Here is an 18,650-nt window from a genome sequence, read left to right on the forward strand (position 1 = left end):
TAAAAAAATACAGAACAATACATACAGTGTGAGCTCACTTAGGTTTAAAAAAAAAAAAAAAAGCCAAAGAATCCTAGGCCTCTAATGAGTCGGAAATGCTTAGGAACTTACATAACCTATCCCACCCATGCCTAGGGCTGTCTCTGCAGGGCCTTGGGTAGGTGCAAGGATGGGTAAGGATGGGAGTCTGGTGACCATCAGTTGGAACAGATGAAAAAGTGCAGACTCTGGTCTCTAGTCGTCCCTGTAGCTGGGTTCTAGACAAGAATCAGGGTGAGTACGTCTGCTGTCCTTGTGTGAAACTTGAGGAGGAACAAGTGGGGGCAGAATCCACACTCTTGCCCTTCTAAGATGTTCAGAGGGCAGACCAGGTCTGAGGACTCTGAGGTTTGTTTGCAGTGGAGACACTGGGTACTCTTCAGCTTTCCGGATGTCAAAAGGTGGTGACACCATGAGGTGTATCTAAGAGCGGCATTCGACAGCTTCCTGCTGGAGCCTACTCCTGTGACATTGCTGACAGTCCCCCACTTCTTGGAGCCTTCAGAGCACCCTCATTTCTCATGCTGAGCCCTGCCCCGTATGGGCCATCAGATGCTGTCTGGCGTTGTTTTGCACTTTCACAACATGACTGTGTTCATGTTTTATGTGTGTCATCACTTCTGAATAATTGTTCTTTTTTGTTTAAGATTTTATTTATTTGACAAAGAGAGAGTAGGCAGAGAGGCAGGCAGAGAGAGGGAGGAGGAAGCAGGCTCCCTGCCGAGCAGAGAGCCCGGTGTGGGGCTCAAACCCAGAACCCTGGGATCATGACTGGGATCATGACCTGAGCTGAAGGCAGAGGCTTTAACCCACTGAACCACCCAGGCGCCCACAATTGTTCATTTTCTTTTTTTTTTAAATCCTCCATTATCTTCTGTAATGAATATCTATTATCTATATACTGAGAAAAACGGGAGAAACCCAACAATCAGTAGCAAACTAGTAGCACACCCCAAAAGCATTTTCTGCCTGAACCAATGTCCCCTTAAAAATACCTTGGTATTCGCTGCCAGGAGAACAGCATGCTCCGTTGAGGTGGCGTCACTCGGGTAGAAAACCGTGCAGTTGGGAATGGATCGGAACATGGCCAGATCCTCCAGGGCCATCTGGGAGGGACCATCTTCACCTGAGAAAGCAAAGCCACAGCTGTGCAAAAAGAAAGCCCAACATATGCCACGACAGCCTAGCTCTTGCAGCTAAGAAAGGACTATTACTGTGCACGGTGCCTTGCCTGGGACAACTATCTAATTTCAGGACCCTAGCTCCTCCGGTTGGACCTAGAGCGACTGTGTCACTTAGCTGACTGATTTTAGTACTTAGACACACCTGCCCCAGGCAAAGACTCTGGGCCAGTCTGGAGTCTGGGGCAGGCTCAGTCCTGAAAAGCTACGGGCCTCGCTCTCCCCGACTCTGCACATGGCATCTGCCCGTTGAGAGACTTCTCCCAGGAAGTCCCAGAGAGGACTCTCAAAGTGCACTTCTGGCCCTGTTCCCCTCCAGCATTCTAGCAGTGTACACAAATTGTCACATCTACCGCGAGGACCTACGCCACCACAGGCACACCGGGCACCTCATCTTTCTTGTCATTTTTGTCATTCATGAACACAATCTCCTGATGTCTCTGAAGCAAGAAATTACTGAAGACCATTTTTTAAAAAAACTTTTTGTGCAATTTTGGACTCCTCCACCTGTCAGCCATGTTGACCTCTTTGTTCAGACTCTCACAGAGTAACCCTCACTTTCTATCTACTGCTAATACACACCACATCTCAATCCTTTTTCCAACTTCCTGTTTCTCCTTGCTTCCATCTAGCCTGTCCTGCCAGGTTAATGCCCCAGAGCTATATTTCCCTCAGCCCCACTCCTCTGTATCCCACTCTTCAAGGGTTCCATTTCCATCTGACCAGACAGCTCAGCCTAGGCAGAAAGCCATGGCAATCTGTGCTCCTCACTTCCTGGACTCATGCTGCTTGTCCCCGCTTAGACAAAGGGCACCACACTAAGAGCAGAAAGAAAGTCTGATCATTGTTTCTCAATGACTGAAAGAGTGGGCACTTACTTTACAGTAACACCAAGAAATCCTCTCAAAAGTAACCCAGAGTGTCTGGAACTTTTAAAATATAACACAGCAGGAAAAAAGACAGATTAGAAATAATCAAACAGCTGGGAGTCAAGATGGCGGAGAAGTAGCAGCTGAGACGACTTCAGGTAGCGGGAGATCAGCTAGATAGCTTATCTAAAGATTGCAAACACCTACAAATCCAACGGGAGAATGAAGAGAAGAAGAACAGCAACTCTAGAAACAGAAAATCAACCACTATCTGAAAGGTAGGACTGGCGGAGAAGTGAATCGAAAGCCACGGGAAGATAGACCGCGGGGGGAGGGGCCGGCTCCCGGCGAGCGGCGGAGCAACGGAGCACAAAATCGGGACTTTTAAAAGTCTGTTCCGCTGAGGGACATCGCTCCAGAGGCTTGGCTGGGGTGAAGCCCACGCAGGGTCAGCGCGGCCTCAGGTCCCGCAGGGTCGCAGAAGGATCGGGGGTGTCTCAGTGTCGCAGAGCTTACCGGTATTAGAACGGGGAAGCCGGCTACAGAGACAGAGCCGAGGAGTGACTCCCAGCTCGGGGTTACCTTGAACGGATCGCAGGCTCGGTCAGCTCGGAGCGCGGCCGGAGGCCAGGGTGACGGGAGTCATTGGGCGCTGTTCTCTGAGGGCGCACTGAGGAGTGGGGCCCCGGGCTCTCGGCTCCTCCGGGCCGGAGACCGGGAGGCCGCCATCTTTATTCCCGTCCTCCGGACTCTACGGAAAGCGCTCAGGGAACAAAAGCTCCCGAAAGCGAACCCCAGCGGATGACTCAGCGCGGCCCCGGGTAAGGGCGGTGCAACTCCGCCTGGGGCAAAGACGCTTGAGAATCACTACAACGGGCCCCTCCCCCAGAAGATCTGCGGGAAACCCAGCCAGGACCAAGTTCACCTACCAAGGAGCACAGTTTCAATACCAAGGAGAGCAGCGGAATTCCAGAGGAGGAGAAAGCAAAGCACGGAACTCATGGCTTTCTCCCCGTGATTCTTTAGCCTTGCAGTTAATTTAATTTTTTTTTTTCTTTTTCAATTTTTTTTCTTCTTCTAAATTTTTTTAACTTTTACCCTTTTCTTTAACATTTTTAACTAGTTTAATATATATATTTTTTTCCTTTTTATACTTTTTCTTTATTGGTTTTCTTTTTTTAATTTTTTTTTCTTTCTTTCTGAACCTCTTTTTATCCCCTTTCTCCCCGCCCCACGACTTGGGATCTCTTCTGATTTGGCTAAAGCATATTTTCCTGGGGTTGTTGCCACCCTTTTAGTATTTTACTTGCTCCTTCATATACTCTTATCTGGACAAAATGACAAGGCGGAAAAATTCACCACAAAAAAAAGAACAAGAGGCAGTACCAAAGGCTAGGGACCTAATCAATACAGACATTGGTAATATGTCAGATCCAGAGTTCAGAATGACGATTCTCAAGGTTCTAGCTGGGCTCAAAAAAGGCATGGAAGATATTAGAGAAAACCTCTCGTGAGACATAAAAGCCCTTTCTGGAGAAATAAAAGAACTAAACTCTAACCAAGTTGAAATAAAAAAAGCTATTAATGAGGTGCAAACAAAAATGGAGGCTCTGACGGCTAGGATAAATGAGGCAGAAGAAAGAATTAGCGACATAGAAGACCAAATGACAGAGAATAAAGAAGCTGAACAAAAGAGGGACAAACAGCTACTGGACCACGAGGGGAGAATTCGAGAGATAAGTGACACCATAAGACGAAACAACATTAGAATAATTGGGATTCCAGAAGAAGAGGAAACAGAGAGGGGAGCAGAAGGTATATTGGAGAGAATTATTGGCAAAGGGAACAAGCATCAAAATCCAGGAGGTTCAGAGAAGCCCCCTCAAGATCAATAAGAATAGGTCCACACCCCGTCACCTAATAGTAAAATTGACAAGTCTTAGTGACAAAGAAAAGATCCTGAAAGCAGCCCGGGAAAAGAAGTCTGTAACGTACAATGGTAAAAATATTAGATTGGCAGCAGACTTATCCACAGAGACCTGGCAGGCCAGAAAGAGCTGGCATGATATATTCAGAGTACTAAATGAGAAAAACATGCAACCAAGAATACTATATCCAGCTAGGCTATCATTGAAAATAGAAGGAGAGATTAAAAGCTTCCAGGACAAACAAAAACTGAAAGAATTTGCAAACACCAAACCAGCTCTACAGGAAATATTGAAAGGGGTCCTCTAAGCAAAGAGAGACCCTCAAAGTAGTAGATCAGAAAGAAACAGAGACAATATACAATAACAGTCACCTTACAGGCAATACAATGGCACTAAATTCATATCTCTCAATACTTACCCTGAATGTTAATGGGCTAAATGCCCCAATCAAAAGACACAGGGTATCAGAATGGATAAAAAAACAAAACCCATCTATATGTTGCCTACAAGAAACTCATCTTAAACCCGAAGACACCTCCAGATTTAAAGTGAGGGGGTGGAAAAGAATTTACCATGCTAATGGACATCAGAAGAGAGCAGGAGTGGCAATCCTTATATCAGATCAATTAGATTTTAAGCCAAAGACTATAATAAGAGATGAGGAAGGACACTATATCATACTCAAAGGAACTGTCCAACAAGAAGATCTAACAATTTTAAATATCTATGCCCCTAACGTGGGAGCAGCCAACTATATAAACCAATTAATAACAAAATCAAAGAAACACATCGACAAGAATACAAGAATAGTAGGGGATTTTAACACTCCCCTCACTGAAATGGACAGATCATCCAAGCAAAAGATCAACAAGGAAATCAAGGCCTTAAATGACACACTGGACCAGATGGACATCACAGATATATTCAGAACATTTCATCCCAAAGCAACAGAATACACATTCTTCTCTAGTGCACATGGAACATTCTCCAGAATAGATCACATTCTTGGTCCTAAATCAAGTCTCAACCGGTATCAAAAGATTGGGATCATTCCCTGCATATTTTCAGACCACAATGCTCTGAAGCTAGAACTCAACAAGAGGAAATTTGGAAAGAACCCAAATACATGGAGACTAAACAGCATCCTTCTAAAGAATGAATGGGTCAACCAGGAAATTAAAGAAGAATTGAAAAAATTCATGGAAACAAATGATAATGAAAACACAACAGTTCAAAATCTGTGGGACACAACAAAGGCAGTCCTGAGAGAAAAATATATAGCGGTACAAGCCTTTCTCAAGAAACAAGAAAGGTCTCAGGTACACAACCTAACCCTACACCTAAAGGAGCTGGAGAAAGAACAAGAAAGAAACCCTAAACCCAGCAGGAGAAGAGAAATCATAAAGATCAGAGCAGAAATCAATGAAATAGAAACCAAAAAAACAATAGAACAAATCAATGAAACTAGGAGCTGGTTCTTTGAAAGAATTAATAAGATTGATAACCCCCTGGCCAGACTTATCAAAAAGAAAAGAGAGAGGACCCAAATAAATAAAATCATGAATGAAAGAGGAGAGATCACAACAAACACCAAAGAAATACAGACAATTATAAGAACATACTATGAGCAACTCTACGCCAACAAATTTGACAATCTGGAAGAAATGGATGCATTCCTAGAGACATATAAACTACCACAACTGAACCAGGAAGAAATAGAAAGCCTCAACAGACCCATAACCAGTAAGGAGATTGAAACAGTCATCAAAAATCTCCAAACAAACAAAAGCCCAGGGCCAGATGACTTCCCGGGGGAATTCTACCAAACATTTAAAGAAGAACTAATTCCTATTCTCCTGAAACTGTTCCAAAAAATAGAAATAGAAGGAAAACTTCCAAACTCATTTTATGAGGCCAGCATCACCTTGATCCCAAAACCAGACAAAGATCCCATCAAAAAAGAGAACTACAGACCAATATCCTTGATGAACACAGATGTGAAAATTCTCGCCAAAATACTAGCCAATAGGATTCAACAGTACATTAAAAGGATTATTCACCACGACCAAGTGGGATTTATTCCAGGGCTGCAAGGCTGGTTCAACATCCGCAAATCAATCAATGTGATACAACACATTAATAAAAGAAAGAACAAGAGGGGCGCCTGGGTGGCTCAGTGGGTTGAGCCGCTGCCTTCGGCTCAGGTCATGATCTCAGAGTCCTGGGATCGAGCCCCGCATCGGGCTCTCTGCTCGGCGGGGAGCCTGCTTCCTCCTCTCTCTCTGCCTGCCTCTCTGCCTGCTTGTGATCTCTCTGTCAAATGGATAAATAAAATCTTTAAAAAAAAAAAAAGAAAAGAAAGAACAAAAACCATATGATACTCTCCATAGATGCTGAAAAAGCATTTGACAAAGTACAGCATCCCTTCCTGATCAAAACTCTTCAAAGTGTAGGGATAGAGGGCACATACCTCAATATTATCAAAGCCATCTATGAAAAACCCACCGCAAATATCATTCTCAATGGAGAAAAACTGAAAGCTTTTCCGCTAAGGTCAGGAACACGGCAGGGATGTCCATTATCACCACTGCTATTCAACATAGTACTAGAAGTCCTAGCCTCAGCAATCAGACAAAAAAAGGAAATTAAAGGCATCCAAATTGGCAAAGAAGAAGTCAAACTATCACTCTTTGCAGATGATATGATACTATATGTGGAAAACCCAAAAGACTCCACTCCAAAACTGCTAGAACTTGTACAGGAATTCAGTAAAGTGTCAGGATATAAAATCAATGCACAGAAATCAGTTGCATTTCTCTACACCAACAACAAGACAGAAGAAAGAGAAATTAAGGAGTCCATCCCATATACAATTGCACCCAAAACTATAAGATACCTAGGAATAAACCTAACCAAAGAGACTAAGAATCTATACACAGAAAACTATAAAGTACTCATGAAAGAAATTGAGGAAGACACAAAGAAATGGAAAAATGTTCCATGCTCCTGGATTGGAAGAATAAATATTGTGAAAATGTCTATGCTACCTAAAGCAATCTACACATTTAATGCAATTCCTATCAAAGTACCATCCATTTTTTTTTCAAAGAAATGGAACAAATAATCCTAAAATTTATATGGAACCAGAAAAGACCTCGAATAGCCAAAGGAATACTGAAAAAGAAAGCCAAAGTTGGTGGCATCACAATTCCGGACTTCAAGCTCTATTACAAAGCTGTCATCATCAAGACAGCATGGCACTGGCACAAAAACAGACACATAGATCAATGGAACAGAATAGAGAGCCCAGAAATGGACCCTCAACTCTATGGTCAACTAATCTTTGACAAAGCAGGAAAGAATGTCCAATGGAACAAAGACAGCCTCTTCAATAAATGGTGTTGGGAAAATTGGACAGCCACATGCAGAAAATGAAATTGGATCATTTCCTTACACCACACACGAAAATAGACTCAAAATGGATGAAGGATCTCAATGTGAGAAAGGAATCCATCAAAATCCTTGAGGAGAACACAGGCAGCAACCTCTTCGACGTCAGCCGCAGCAACATCTTCCTAGGAACATCGCCAAAGGCAAGGGAAGCAAGGGCAAAAATGAACTATTGGGATTTTATCAAGATCAAAAGCTTTTGCACAGCAAAGGAAACAGTGAACAAAACCAAAAGACAACTGACAGAATGGGAGAAGATATTTGCAAATGACATATCAGATAAAGGGCTAGTGTCCAAAATCTATAAAGAACTTAGCAAACTCAACACCCAAAGAACAAATAATCCAATCAAGAAATGGGCAGAGGACATGAACAGACATTTCTGCAAAGAAGACATCCAGATGGCCAACAGACACATGAAAAAGTGCTCCATATCTCTTAGCATCAGGGAAATACAAATCAAAACCACAATGAGATATCACCTCACACCAGTCAGAATGGCTAAAATTAACAAGTCAGGAAATGACAGATGCTGGCGAGGATGTGGAGAAAGGGGAACCCTCCTACACTGTTGGTGGGAATGCAAGCTGGTGCAACCACTCTGGAAAACAGCATGGAGGTTCCTCAAAATGTTGAAAATAGAACTACCCTATGACCCAGCAATTGCACTGCTGGGTATTTACCCTAAAGATACAAACGTAGTGATCCGAAGGGGCACGTGCACCCGAATGTTTATAGCAGCAATGTCTACAATAGCCAAACTATGGAAAGAACCTAGATGTCCATCTACAGATGAATGGATAAAGAAGATGTGGTATATATACACAATGGAATACTATGCAGCCATCAAAAGAAATGAAATCTTGCCATTTGCGACCACGTGGATGGAACTAGAGGGTATCATGCTTAGTGAAATAAGTCAATCGGAGAAAGACAACTATCATATGATCTCCCTGATATGAGGGATAGGAGATGCAACATGGGGGGTTAAGGGGGTAGGAGAAGAGTAAATGAAACAAGATGGGATTGGGAGGGAGACAAACCATAAGTGACTCTTAATCTCTTAATCTGAGGGTTGATGGGGGGAGGGGGGTTGGGAGGGGGGTGGGATTATGGACACTGGGGAGGGTATGTGCTATGGTGAGTGATGTGAAGTGTGTAAACCTGGTGATTCACAGACCTGTACCCCTGGGGATAAAAATATATGTTTATAAAAAATAAAATTAATAAAAATTTAAAAAAATTAAAAAAAAAAGAAATAATCAAACATTATGGAACCCCCAAGTACATTCACAGGTCAACCACTCACATGCTAATCTTTCTCTGTAAAGGAAAAAGGCTAGCAAGAGGAGAGTATTAAGAATGCATACCAACAGATACCCCACAGTGGGACCCAATAAGATTGATGTTGATTTGAGAGATGGCTCCCATCCGAATTTGATCAAATGCTCGGGTCAAGAAGGCAGCGAAGGTGCTAGCAAAAGCAACGGTCCGACCACGGGTGGCACATCCCAGTGCCACGCTCACCTGCAACGTAAAGGAGACGAATCAGAACACCCCTGGAACGGCTGCCAGAGAAGCACCATGAATGAATGTGCGGGCTGGCGGAGGCAGGGACATGGCTAGCTGGCTGTGGATACCCATCTAAAGGGGGTCCCTGCTTGGCTCCAGGCAACTGGTAGCAGGAGGGAATGCTACCTCTGTGCTGACAGATCTTCCTAACACCTAAAGCTGCTGACAAGCTTGGGATACTTTGGGCCTAGAGCCTTGGTGTCGTGGCTGTGACTCGGCCTGCTGTCCTTAGTATACCTGGAGATGGTTCTGTCTACTATTCCCTTCCTAGTGGTCCCATAAGGCACCCCACAAATTGCCTGGCTACTCTCTACTTGTTTCCTCAGAGACATTTATTCTCCAGTTCCTTTGCTTTTGTAAGTAGAAAGAAAAACCATAATATGGGGCTTGCCTCCTGGGCCCAGCAGGCCACTGTCAGTGAGAAGACCGAAAAGGGACACCCACAGCACACGCACACACCATGTTCTGCTCAGCAATGAAACATTCAATGAAGCGCTCAGGGTGTTCTCTCTTGAATATGTCTGAGAAGGTGGAGTTCTTGGTGTCACCATCCAGCACAATGACTCTATCATTTGCATGGCCCAGCTTAGCCAGAGCCAAACCACATGCTCTCCGAGTAGCTATCTGGAAAAGTCAAACAGTGGAGTTTCTTAGAGCAAATTTAGAAGGAAGGTGAAATTTTTTGGATTACCAGTTGTCTTCTATCTTAGAAACAAATTTGTGATTTACCAATAATCTCCTTTAGGGTTTTAAAAATGGGTTGCTAGCCCATCTTAAATGCATACCTGACTAACTGGGTATCAATTCTCAAAAATAAACTTATTCTTCTGCCCCATTCATATAGTTTACCAAAAAACTTAAATGTCACCAAATGCAAATGCCTGTTGACTTTTTAAACTATAAAACCAATAAGGCTAACTGCAAAAAAAAATGTAAAACTTTAGAATCATGATACCAGTAATAAAAAATTCTATTAGCATATTATTTGACATTGGACTGAATTTATGAATTAATTTAGGGGAGAACGGACATCGTCACATTATTGCATTTTTCTATTAGAAATCAAGGTTTGGCACTTCCTCAAAACATTAAACAGAGAATTACCACATGACCCAGCAGTTCTACTCCCAGCTATATACCCAAGAGAAAAATGTATCTCAGCAAAAACTTGCACACAAATGTTCAAAGCAGCAGTATTCACAACAGCCAAAAGGTAAAAACAACACAAACATCCATCAAGGATTGAAAAGGTAAACAAAATGTATGGTATATTCATAAAATGGAACACTGTACATGCCACAAGGATAGACCTTGAGAACACTGTGTTAAGACAAAGAAATCAGACAAAAAGTTATATTATATGACACTCTTTATAGGAAATATCCAGAACAAGCAACTTTACAGAAACAGAATGTAGATGAGTAGTTACTGGGCCTGGTTGGAATGGACAATGACTGCTAATGGGTGTGAGTTTTTTTAAAGATTTATTTGAGAGAGCAAGCGAGCACGATTTGGGGGGAGACGGTCAGAGGGAGAGGGAGTAGCAGGCTCCCCACTGAGCAGGGAGCTCAATTCGGGACTGGATCCCAGGATCATGACCTGAGCCCAAGGGAGATGCTTAATAGACTGAGCCACCCAGGCACCCTGGTGGGGGGAGGTTCCTTTGGATAGTTTCAGGATTCTGTTTATATGCTTAAAACCATTAAACTATACACTTCAAATGGATGATTGTAATATAGGGAATCATTTCTCAATAAAGCTATTATTTTTTTAAAAGATTTTATTTATTTATTTGACAGAGAGAGATCACAAGTAGGCAGAGAGGCAGGCAGAGAGAGAGAAGGAAGAGGGCTCCCTGCCGAGCAGAAAGCCCGATGCGGGGCTCGATCCTAGGACCCTGGGGTCATGACCTGAGCCAAAGGCAGAGGCTTTAACCCACTGAGCCACCCAGGTGCCCCAGTAAAGCTATTATTAAAAAAAAAAAAAAAAAACTTTGCTTGTCTTTTTTTTTCATTCGTCTGAACACTTAATGTTTTTTGGAGGGGAGGGAAGGGCAGGGAGAAAGAGAGGGAGAAATTCTCTAGTAGGCTCCATGCCCAGCTCAGAACCTGATGTGGGGCTTGATCTCACATCTCTGAGATCATGACCTGAGCCGAAACCAGGAGTCAGATGCTTAACAAATAGGGGCTTCTTCCTCTGCCCCCTCCCTCCCGCTCATGCTTGCTTGCACTCTCTCTCAAAAATAAGTAAAATCTGGGGCGCCTGGGTGGCTCAGTGGGTTGGGCCGCTGCCTTCGGCTCGGGTCGTGGTCTCAGAGTCCTGGGATCGAGCCCCGCGTCGGGCTCTCTGCTCGGCGGGGAGCCTGCTTCCTCTTCTCTCTCTGCCTGCCTCTCTGCCTGCTTGTGATCTCTCTGTCAAATAAATAAATAAAATCTAAAAAAAAAAAAAAAAAGGAAAATCTTAAAAAAAATAGTAAAAGATGGTATGCCTGGGTGGCTCGGTGGGTTAAGCCTCTGCCTTCGGCTCAGGTCATGATCCCAGGGTCCTGGGATTGAGCCCCGCATCAGGCTCTCTGCTCAGCAGGGAGCCTGCTTCCCCCCTTTCTCTCTGCCTGCTTGTGATGTCTCTATCAAATAAATTTTAAAAAATGGTAAAAGATACTAAAACCACCTCTATTACTTATAACCTTTAAGTTACATGTCATGCGATCTAATAACTGGTTCACCCATGGAGATTAGAGTACATGAAGAGTCCTGTCGTGTATTTAAAAATGAGAACAATATAGTTTGCCTACCTGCTCGCCGACTTTGTAAGCAGGCGGAGAGCTCATTTCTATATCCGTGATGTTGATTTGAGGCGAGTCTTCAATAGGGGGCTTTGGGTCAAGATTCTTGTTAGTCTGTATCTGGCTCTCAATGAGTTTGATAATTGCATCAGCTCTTTCCTTTGGCATTGGCTTTCCATGCCAATTTTCTGCATCTTCAACACCTGCAACCCAATAAAAGACATTCGTTCCTAAGTATATGTAATTGAGTGTCCACCAGAGTCACAGGAGCAGAAACCTGGCAAAAAGGGAGCCCGAGCTGGCACCGCAGCTGCAGCCTCGCGGGACAGCCTGAAACATCCCAGCAGCTCTCGGGGGAGGCCTCTGGCCCACACGCTGGTAAATGGAGGGAAGAGAGTGCGAGATGAGGCTGGAGAGACAGGCAGGGCGACCTTGGAATATCCTGTGGGTATAAAGAGTTTGGGTTTTGTCAGAAGCAAGACAGGAAAACACAGAGGAATTTGGAGAGGGGAGGTGACTGGTCAGTTCTTAAATGTAGAAAGATCGCCACAGTGGTCACGTGGAGACTGGCCTGGGGAGACTATAATTAAGGAGTGAAAACACAGGTCTGAGCATAGGACATAGCAGGGAACAGGTCTGAGATATACTTACTGTAGGAGCAGAAGCCATCAGAACTGATGACAGGCCGGATTTCCATGTAGGGGGCCCACAGGGGAGAAGCGAAGGCAAAGAGAATACCCAGAATTCTCCCAGGAGCAAACTGGTTCAGTGGTCATTTACTGAACTGGGGAACCATAGTTAAGCTTCTGTCTTAGGGAGGAGTCACAGAACAGTTTTTTTTTGTTTTAAGATTTTATTTATTTATTTGACAGAGATCACAAGTAGGCAGAGAGGCAGGCAGAGAGAGAGGAGGAAGCAGGCTCCCTGCTGAGCAGAGAGCCTGATGCAGGGCTCAATCCCAGGACCCTGGGATCATGACCCGAGCCGAAGGCAGAGGCTTTAACCCACTGAACCACCCAGGTGCCCCCAAAACAGCTTTATTCTAAAGCACTGATGAAAACACGGAGCAACCACACACCCTTTGCAACTCTTATACTTGAATAAGTTCAGGTGTCAGCTTTGAAATCTGCAAGAATTTAAGACTTTCAAAATGCCCTTCCTTCCCTGACCCTCAGTTCCACAGGTGCTGCTTCTCTAGCTCCTTCTGTATCCTCCAAGACAGCATGGGCACAGGCAATAGTGCCTGCACATATGCAGGCCCTTATTGGCTTGTCTGCTTATGTGCACAGTAGCACTCTTTCTCACGCTGCACTTCTGTGCAGATCACTCTCTACCAGTTCTCTAACTGATGGACTGCCCTCCTAGCCACTCCCTCCAGCACACAAAAAATCATTGCTCTTGTGCTGGGGGTCTGCGCTTCCCCTCTGATCCTAATCAGACCTGCTACCTATAAGGGCTAAGGGAAGCAAGAGCCTCCAGCACATATTAACAGGCATCATCTCTGAACACTAAGCCAGTTGGCCTGCCTTGCCATCATGAGCCTCCTTCTGCCACATCGCTATGCACACAGATGTTTTTAATAACCCTAAGCAAAAAAGAAACATTTGCTTACTTGGAATGCCCCGGCCCTTGAAGGTCTTGGCAACCACAGCAGTGGGCTTGTTCTTCACCTGACTCGCCTGCCAGAACACCTGGCACAGCGCCTCCACGTCGCGGCCGTCCACCACGTAAGTATTCCACCTGCCAACCCGGGAGAAGGCCAGGTTACAAGGTGAATGGGGGACTGGGCAGAAAGAAGGTGACATAAAACAGGACACAGTTACCCAAAGGCTTCACAGCGCTTCTGATAGACTTCTATGCAATGCTCGGGGGGCAGGGCGCCACTGTGGCCCAGGCGGTTCACGTCGAAGACAGCCACAAGATTGTCCAGATTGTAGTGGGAAGCAAAAGCCAACGCCTCCCAGACGGAGCCTTCGGAGGACTCGCCATCTCCCATGAGGCAGAACACGCGGTAGCTGGGGCAAGCCAAGAAATGTTAAGAAAGACTGTGCTCAGCGATCTTCTGGGTCACTCAGGCAAATAGATATTATGGAGGGAAACGAAGGAACAAATAGTTGCTTCACATTGTCAATTCTGTCCAAACTGGACAGTTACAGAAACACAGCTTTAAAAATTTGGACCTCATAAAATGGACTTCAACTTTGGCAAGTTTTCTCATTCTAACATTCTTCTGCCACTTCTCTGCGATCCACAAACAAGAGGGGATGGGGAGAAAACACCCAAATGACATTTTAAATATAATTTCTCAGTAAGCTTCATTTTAAGCACTACCATCTTCTATTTCTGTCCTTACAAATGTATTTATGATAATCGTAACAATCAAAACAGTCTACTTCAGGAGCATATATTCTGTTGTAAACTGTAAATTTTCTCCTCAACAAAAACAGAAAAATGTTAATACCAATAAAACACAACCCATGCCCCACAAAAATGCTGCAAAATTTAAAAAAATTGTTGATTAAACCACAGGATAGGGGCTAATAGAGGCAGTCATGAGAAATGAAAGAGGCCCTGTAGAAAAAGAACCCTTTCGATTATTTTTAAAAATTTTTTATTATTTCTTTAAAAGATTTCTATTTATTTGTTTGACAGAGAGAGATCACAAGCAGGCAGACAGGCAAGCAGAGAGAGAGGCGGAAGCAGGCTCTTCACTGAGCAGAGAGCCTGATGCAGGGCTCCATCCCAGGACCCTGAGATCATGACCTGGGCCGAAGGCAGAGGCTTAACCCACTGGGCCACCAGGCGCCCAAGCCCTTTGATTATTACTGTATGCGTCCCTTGTACAAGTGCACCAGCTAGTCACTGTATCATGAAGCTCACGGAGAGATGAAAAACAGAAAGCGATCGTTCTTGGAAAATAATGGAAGTAAACCAGTTTCTATACTACAGAACCCAACCAGAGAAGCTAGAACAGTTTACAGAAACACGATTTCTTTTCTGCTTGAACATTTGGTAGTCTGAACTTTAAAAACAATTACTAACTTCCCAAACTAATACACCATAAATAAAGCCAAGGGGCCTGAGGAATGGGGTGGAGCCAGGTAAGCAGTTGCTGGGTAAGTGCCTCACCTTGCTTTGTCAAAGTACTTGCCAGTATATGCCATCCCGCAAGCGGCCCCCAGTCCTTGCCCGAGCCATCCAGTTGCCACATCAACAAACGACAGCCTCTGTAAAAGAAGGGATCAAATGAACCTAGATGCACAGGCTGTTCTTTGGAATGGCCCCTCCCACACTTTGGGGTATCTAACTCTTTCCTACACTTACAGGCACCCCAAGTCTGGGATCAACATCACCAAGACAGGGGGAGTCACTGTAAATCCAGGTCAAGTGGACCTGTGAGGACATCCAGACTGACAATTTCTCTACACACAGTAGCCTCAACAGAGCCCAGGAGCAAAGCAGAAAACGTAAGCATGAGCCTTGCCATTTTCATAAGGTCTTTTATCTAGTCATGAACAAACCAGATGTTCAATCTTTTTGGAGAATGTGGGTTCTTAAATAGAAACCAAAAACACTGAAGAAGATTGCAATTTCCCTGGTTTGTAAAACCTCAGGTCAAATGAGATTTCAGAAGCGGTCATCTAGAAATGCCAGAAATGAATCACTATACCACTACTCTTCCTCTCCCCTCCTCCTGTGCCTACGCACAGGCTATCTTTATCTCATGGAGAAAATACCCTCTGGGTGCCACAGGGCGGTGCCAAAGGTCCCAAGCTTCCAAAGACACACTGAACTTATTCAGTGCTTCCCCTGCCACCACCTTGAACTGGCCACATCTTTTGACTTTGTCACTGCAGTGACCTCCCAACTCCCCCACCAAAGCTATTCTCAACACAGCCACCAGGGGGAGCCCGTTAAACCCTTTCCGCTCACCACCCTGCAGAGACTGGTCCAAGGTCTCTCCCAACTCCTGCCAATCAGAGCCCAAGTTCCTGCACTAGCCTGTCCACTCCGCCCCCATCGGATGTGCTGATTATCTAGGTTTCTTGTCTCACCCTTCTCACCATGCAAGAGTCAGCTCCATTCAAACAAATCATTAGGTTGTTGTTGCTACCAAAGACAGGCCAGTGGGACTTGTTAGTCTCATCCCTCCCCGTCCAGCTCCACCCTATTTCTCTGCTCCTCCCAGGGTTCTTAATCTCCTCGAACTTTTCTTCACATGCTTTGTGCCCCTAGAGACTCCATCTCTGTTCTGTATTCTTAGCCCAGCAGAACCCTCCCACTGAAGCTGTCTTCCACCCCACGATTCCTAGCGTTACTCCCATCCATAAGGTCTGGCCCACAGTTGTTTGTGTGCCCTTGGACTGAGTCTGGGCTCTGCACTCAGACCCACTCTGCTTCCCTCTGGCTTTAAAGCGGGCAGGGAGGGGGGGCAGTAAATAAGCTCACTTCTTCAAGGATTCTTCATTTTTGGGGTACAATGAAGAACCACTGTCAGGCAGCAGGGGGCTGTAGGACTGATTGAGAAAACTAGCAGGCACCTGCACGATACCTGGCACCATGGAAGTATTGCCACATGGGTTCCCTTTTCTTCCGTAAGAATCCTTATGCTGGGTGTAGGGGGATACACTCATACTTTAGGGGGGACAAGAGCTAGAATAAAAACGCATATGAGGTACTGTGTGCACTCAGAAAGACTTCCCCCTCAGGTGGGATTTCTCACCTTTGTTCTGGCACAAAGTATGCTTCAAGAAAGAGTTTTTAAAAGGCCTTTTTTGGTTTCTACCCTGCCTGCTTGACTGAAGAAAACCACAGCCATTAAAACAAAAGTAAAGGCCTAGTGGTGGGGATTGGGGGAATCACAAGACCCTCCCCGCAAGCTTCCACAGTGATTCACAGCCAGCAATCCTGATACTGCTAGGTCTTAACGGTGGGCCTCCTACCACAGTTGTCTGCACTGCACGTTCATGCCCCAGGAGCACCAGCTGTGAGGACCTCGGCTCCTTTGCTGTAGCAAGTCCACTTATTCCATTCTCAGCCAATGCCAAGATGGACTACGCTATGTGCTTTCTCCTTCCTCCTAATTCTGTTTCTGAAATCTGATGAGCATTTAAGTTCTGACAGCTAAACAGTGCACAGCCTGCTACTGCACACCAGACTGCCTCTTCACTGTTCAGGCCAATGACTGTGAACACAATAGCAGCAGTTATGTGATACTCTAGCCATCTGACTTTTTAAACCAGGGATCTGAATGTTCACACTGTGTTTGTACATCTTCATTTGTTTGATTTTCATTGTGAAGGAAGGTGAAGCTTATAGAAAAGTTTTGAGAATAACACACTGAAGTCCCATATACTCTTCACCTTGATTCACTGCCAATGGGCCATTTTTGCTTCATCTTGTTCTTTCTACACACACACTCACAAATTTTAGTTTATTTTTTTGCCAAACCTCATTTGAGATTACGTTTCAGACCCGAGGGCATGGTCAAAATTATGACCCCAGATACTCCACTCACACCCATATTCTGACTTTATTCTTTTTTAAGTAGGCTCCATGTCCAGTGTGGAGCCCAGTATGGGGCTTGAACTCACGACCATGAGATCAAGACGTGAGTTGAGATCAAGAGTCAGACACTCAACTGATTGAGCCACCTAAGCACCTGTCTTTATTCTTTAAACTAATTCCCACAGCCCACATATGGGGTTTCTGTTTATACATGGTGCTGTACCAATTGAATTTTAAATGTTTTGCTTATTAGGACACAGCAAACTTTCAGATAGCATCAAAAGAACTGCATGTTCTTCTAGGTTGACCTTGCTTTTAAATTACTCCTCTTTCCTGTTCCCCCAAATCATGAAGTACCTGGTATTATACTTAGTATAATGAGAAAGATCCCCATTGTATCAGATCAGATCTACAGAGATAGGGAAAATAAATGTAACTGACAAGTGGATGATGTCTCCCCAAATTAAGCTCAATTTTCCTTGAGGCTCAAGTAAGTCAGATCCACTGCTGCCCACCTCTATCCAGGTGGCAAAGTATTAGAGCATGATAGGTCGAGGGGGGCTTTGGTGCTAGGTGGGATAAGGCAGGGCACCAAAGATGGGAAAAAAGTGGAGCCAGTTGCCATTAAGTCATCCTTCCCACCACTGTAATCTTTGCTAGAACACTTTTTAGATCTTTGTGAGATGCTGTGGTCTGAATATCTGTGTCCCCCAAAACCTGTATGTTGAAAACCTAAGGCCCAAGGTGATGGTATTAGGAGGTGGGGGGGCTTTGGGTGGTGATTAGGTCACAAGCGCAGAACCCCCACAGATGAGATTAGAACCCTTATAAAAGAGGCCGTAGATAGATTACTTCCCCTTCTGCTATGTGAGAATATAACAAATCTGCAACCAGGAAGAAGACCCTTACCAGAGTGTGACCATGTGACCCTGACCTTGGACTTTCAGCCTCCAAAACTGTTAGAAATAAATTTCTATTGTTATAAGCCACCCAATCTGTGGTTATTTTGTTATAGCAGACTAAACAGACTAAGACATGAGGCAAAGAAGGAAGAACCAAAAAGATCAGCAGAGCCCATTTCAGGCCTTGTTGCCATACAGTAGCTTTTAAAAGGATTTTTTAAAAGTAAGCATCTGAACAGGCCCTGGGCTCCTGCGCTGGCTTACCTTGGAGAGGATGAAACGATCATTATCTGCGTTCTCTGGATCCTCCTGTTTGTATCTCATGATGTGGAAGAACAGCACGGACATGATCTCAGCAGCACTGCTGCATGATGTGGGGTGGCTTAAAGACAGACACAGCACAGGTCATTTCTCAC

The 18,650-nt window shown here is 44.6% G+C and overlaps 2 protein-coding genes across 5 annotated transcripts in view; one reads left to right on the forward strand and one right to left on the reverse strand.

The window, feature by feature from the left end:
• The window catches only part of TEX28 (testis expressed 28), a 54,532-nt gene that overhangs the window by 8,420 nt on the left and 27,462 nt on the right, over nucleotides 1–18,650 (forward strand). For 2 of the 4 annotated variants that reach the window (XM_047714825.1, XM_047714827.1), the window contains one exon: nucleotides 15,151–15,291. The exons of the other annotated variants lie outside the window; for them this stretch is intronic. The gene's annotated coding sequence lies outside the window, so the exon portion shown is untranslated. The remainder of the gene's footprint in view (nucleotides 1–15,150; nucleotides 15,292–18,650) is intronic. 4 annotated transcript variants of the gene reach the window in all.
• The window catches only part of TKTL1 (transketolase like 1), a 30,298-nt gene that overhangs the window by 6,011 nt on the left and 5,637 nt on the right, over nucleotides 1–18,650 (reverse strand). The window contains exons 2-9 of the mRNA XM_047714811.1: nucleotides 18,499–18,616; nucleotides 14,954–15,051; nucleotides 13,648–13,839; nucleotides 13,437–13,564; nucleotides 11,834–12,027; nucleotides 9,499–9,663; nucleotides 8,838–8,994; nucleotides 1,035–1,165 (exon numbers count right to left, since the gene is read on the reverse strand). Coding sequence (XP_047570767.1) covers nucleotides 1,035–1,165; nucleotides 8,838–8,994; nucleotides 9,499–9,663; nucleotides 11,834–12,027; nucleotides 13,437–13,564; nucleotides 13,648–13,839; nucleotides 14,954–15,051; nucleotides 18,499–18,616 — 1,183 coding nt within the window. The remainder of the gene's footprint in view (nucleotides 1–1,034; nucleotides 1,166–8,837; nucleotides 8,995–9,498; nucleotides 9,664–11,833; nucleotides 12,028–13,436; nucleotides 13,565–13,647; nucleotides 13,840–14,953; nucleotides 15,052–18,498; nucleotides 18,617–18,650) is intronic.

Source organism: Lutra lutra, chromosome X, assembly GCF_902655055.1.
Source record: "Lutra lutra chromosome X, mLutLut1.2, whole genome shotgun sequence".
In the NCBI taxonomy this organism is placed as follows: Eukaryota; Metazoa; Chordata; class Mammalia; order Carnivora; family Mustelidae; genus Lutra; species Lutra lutra.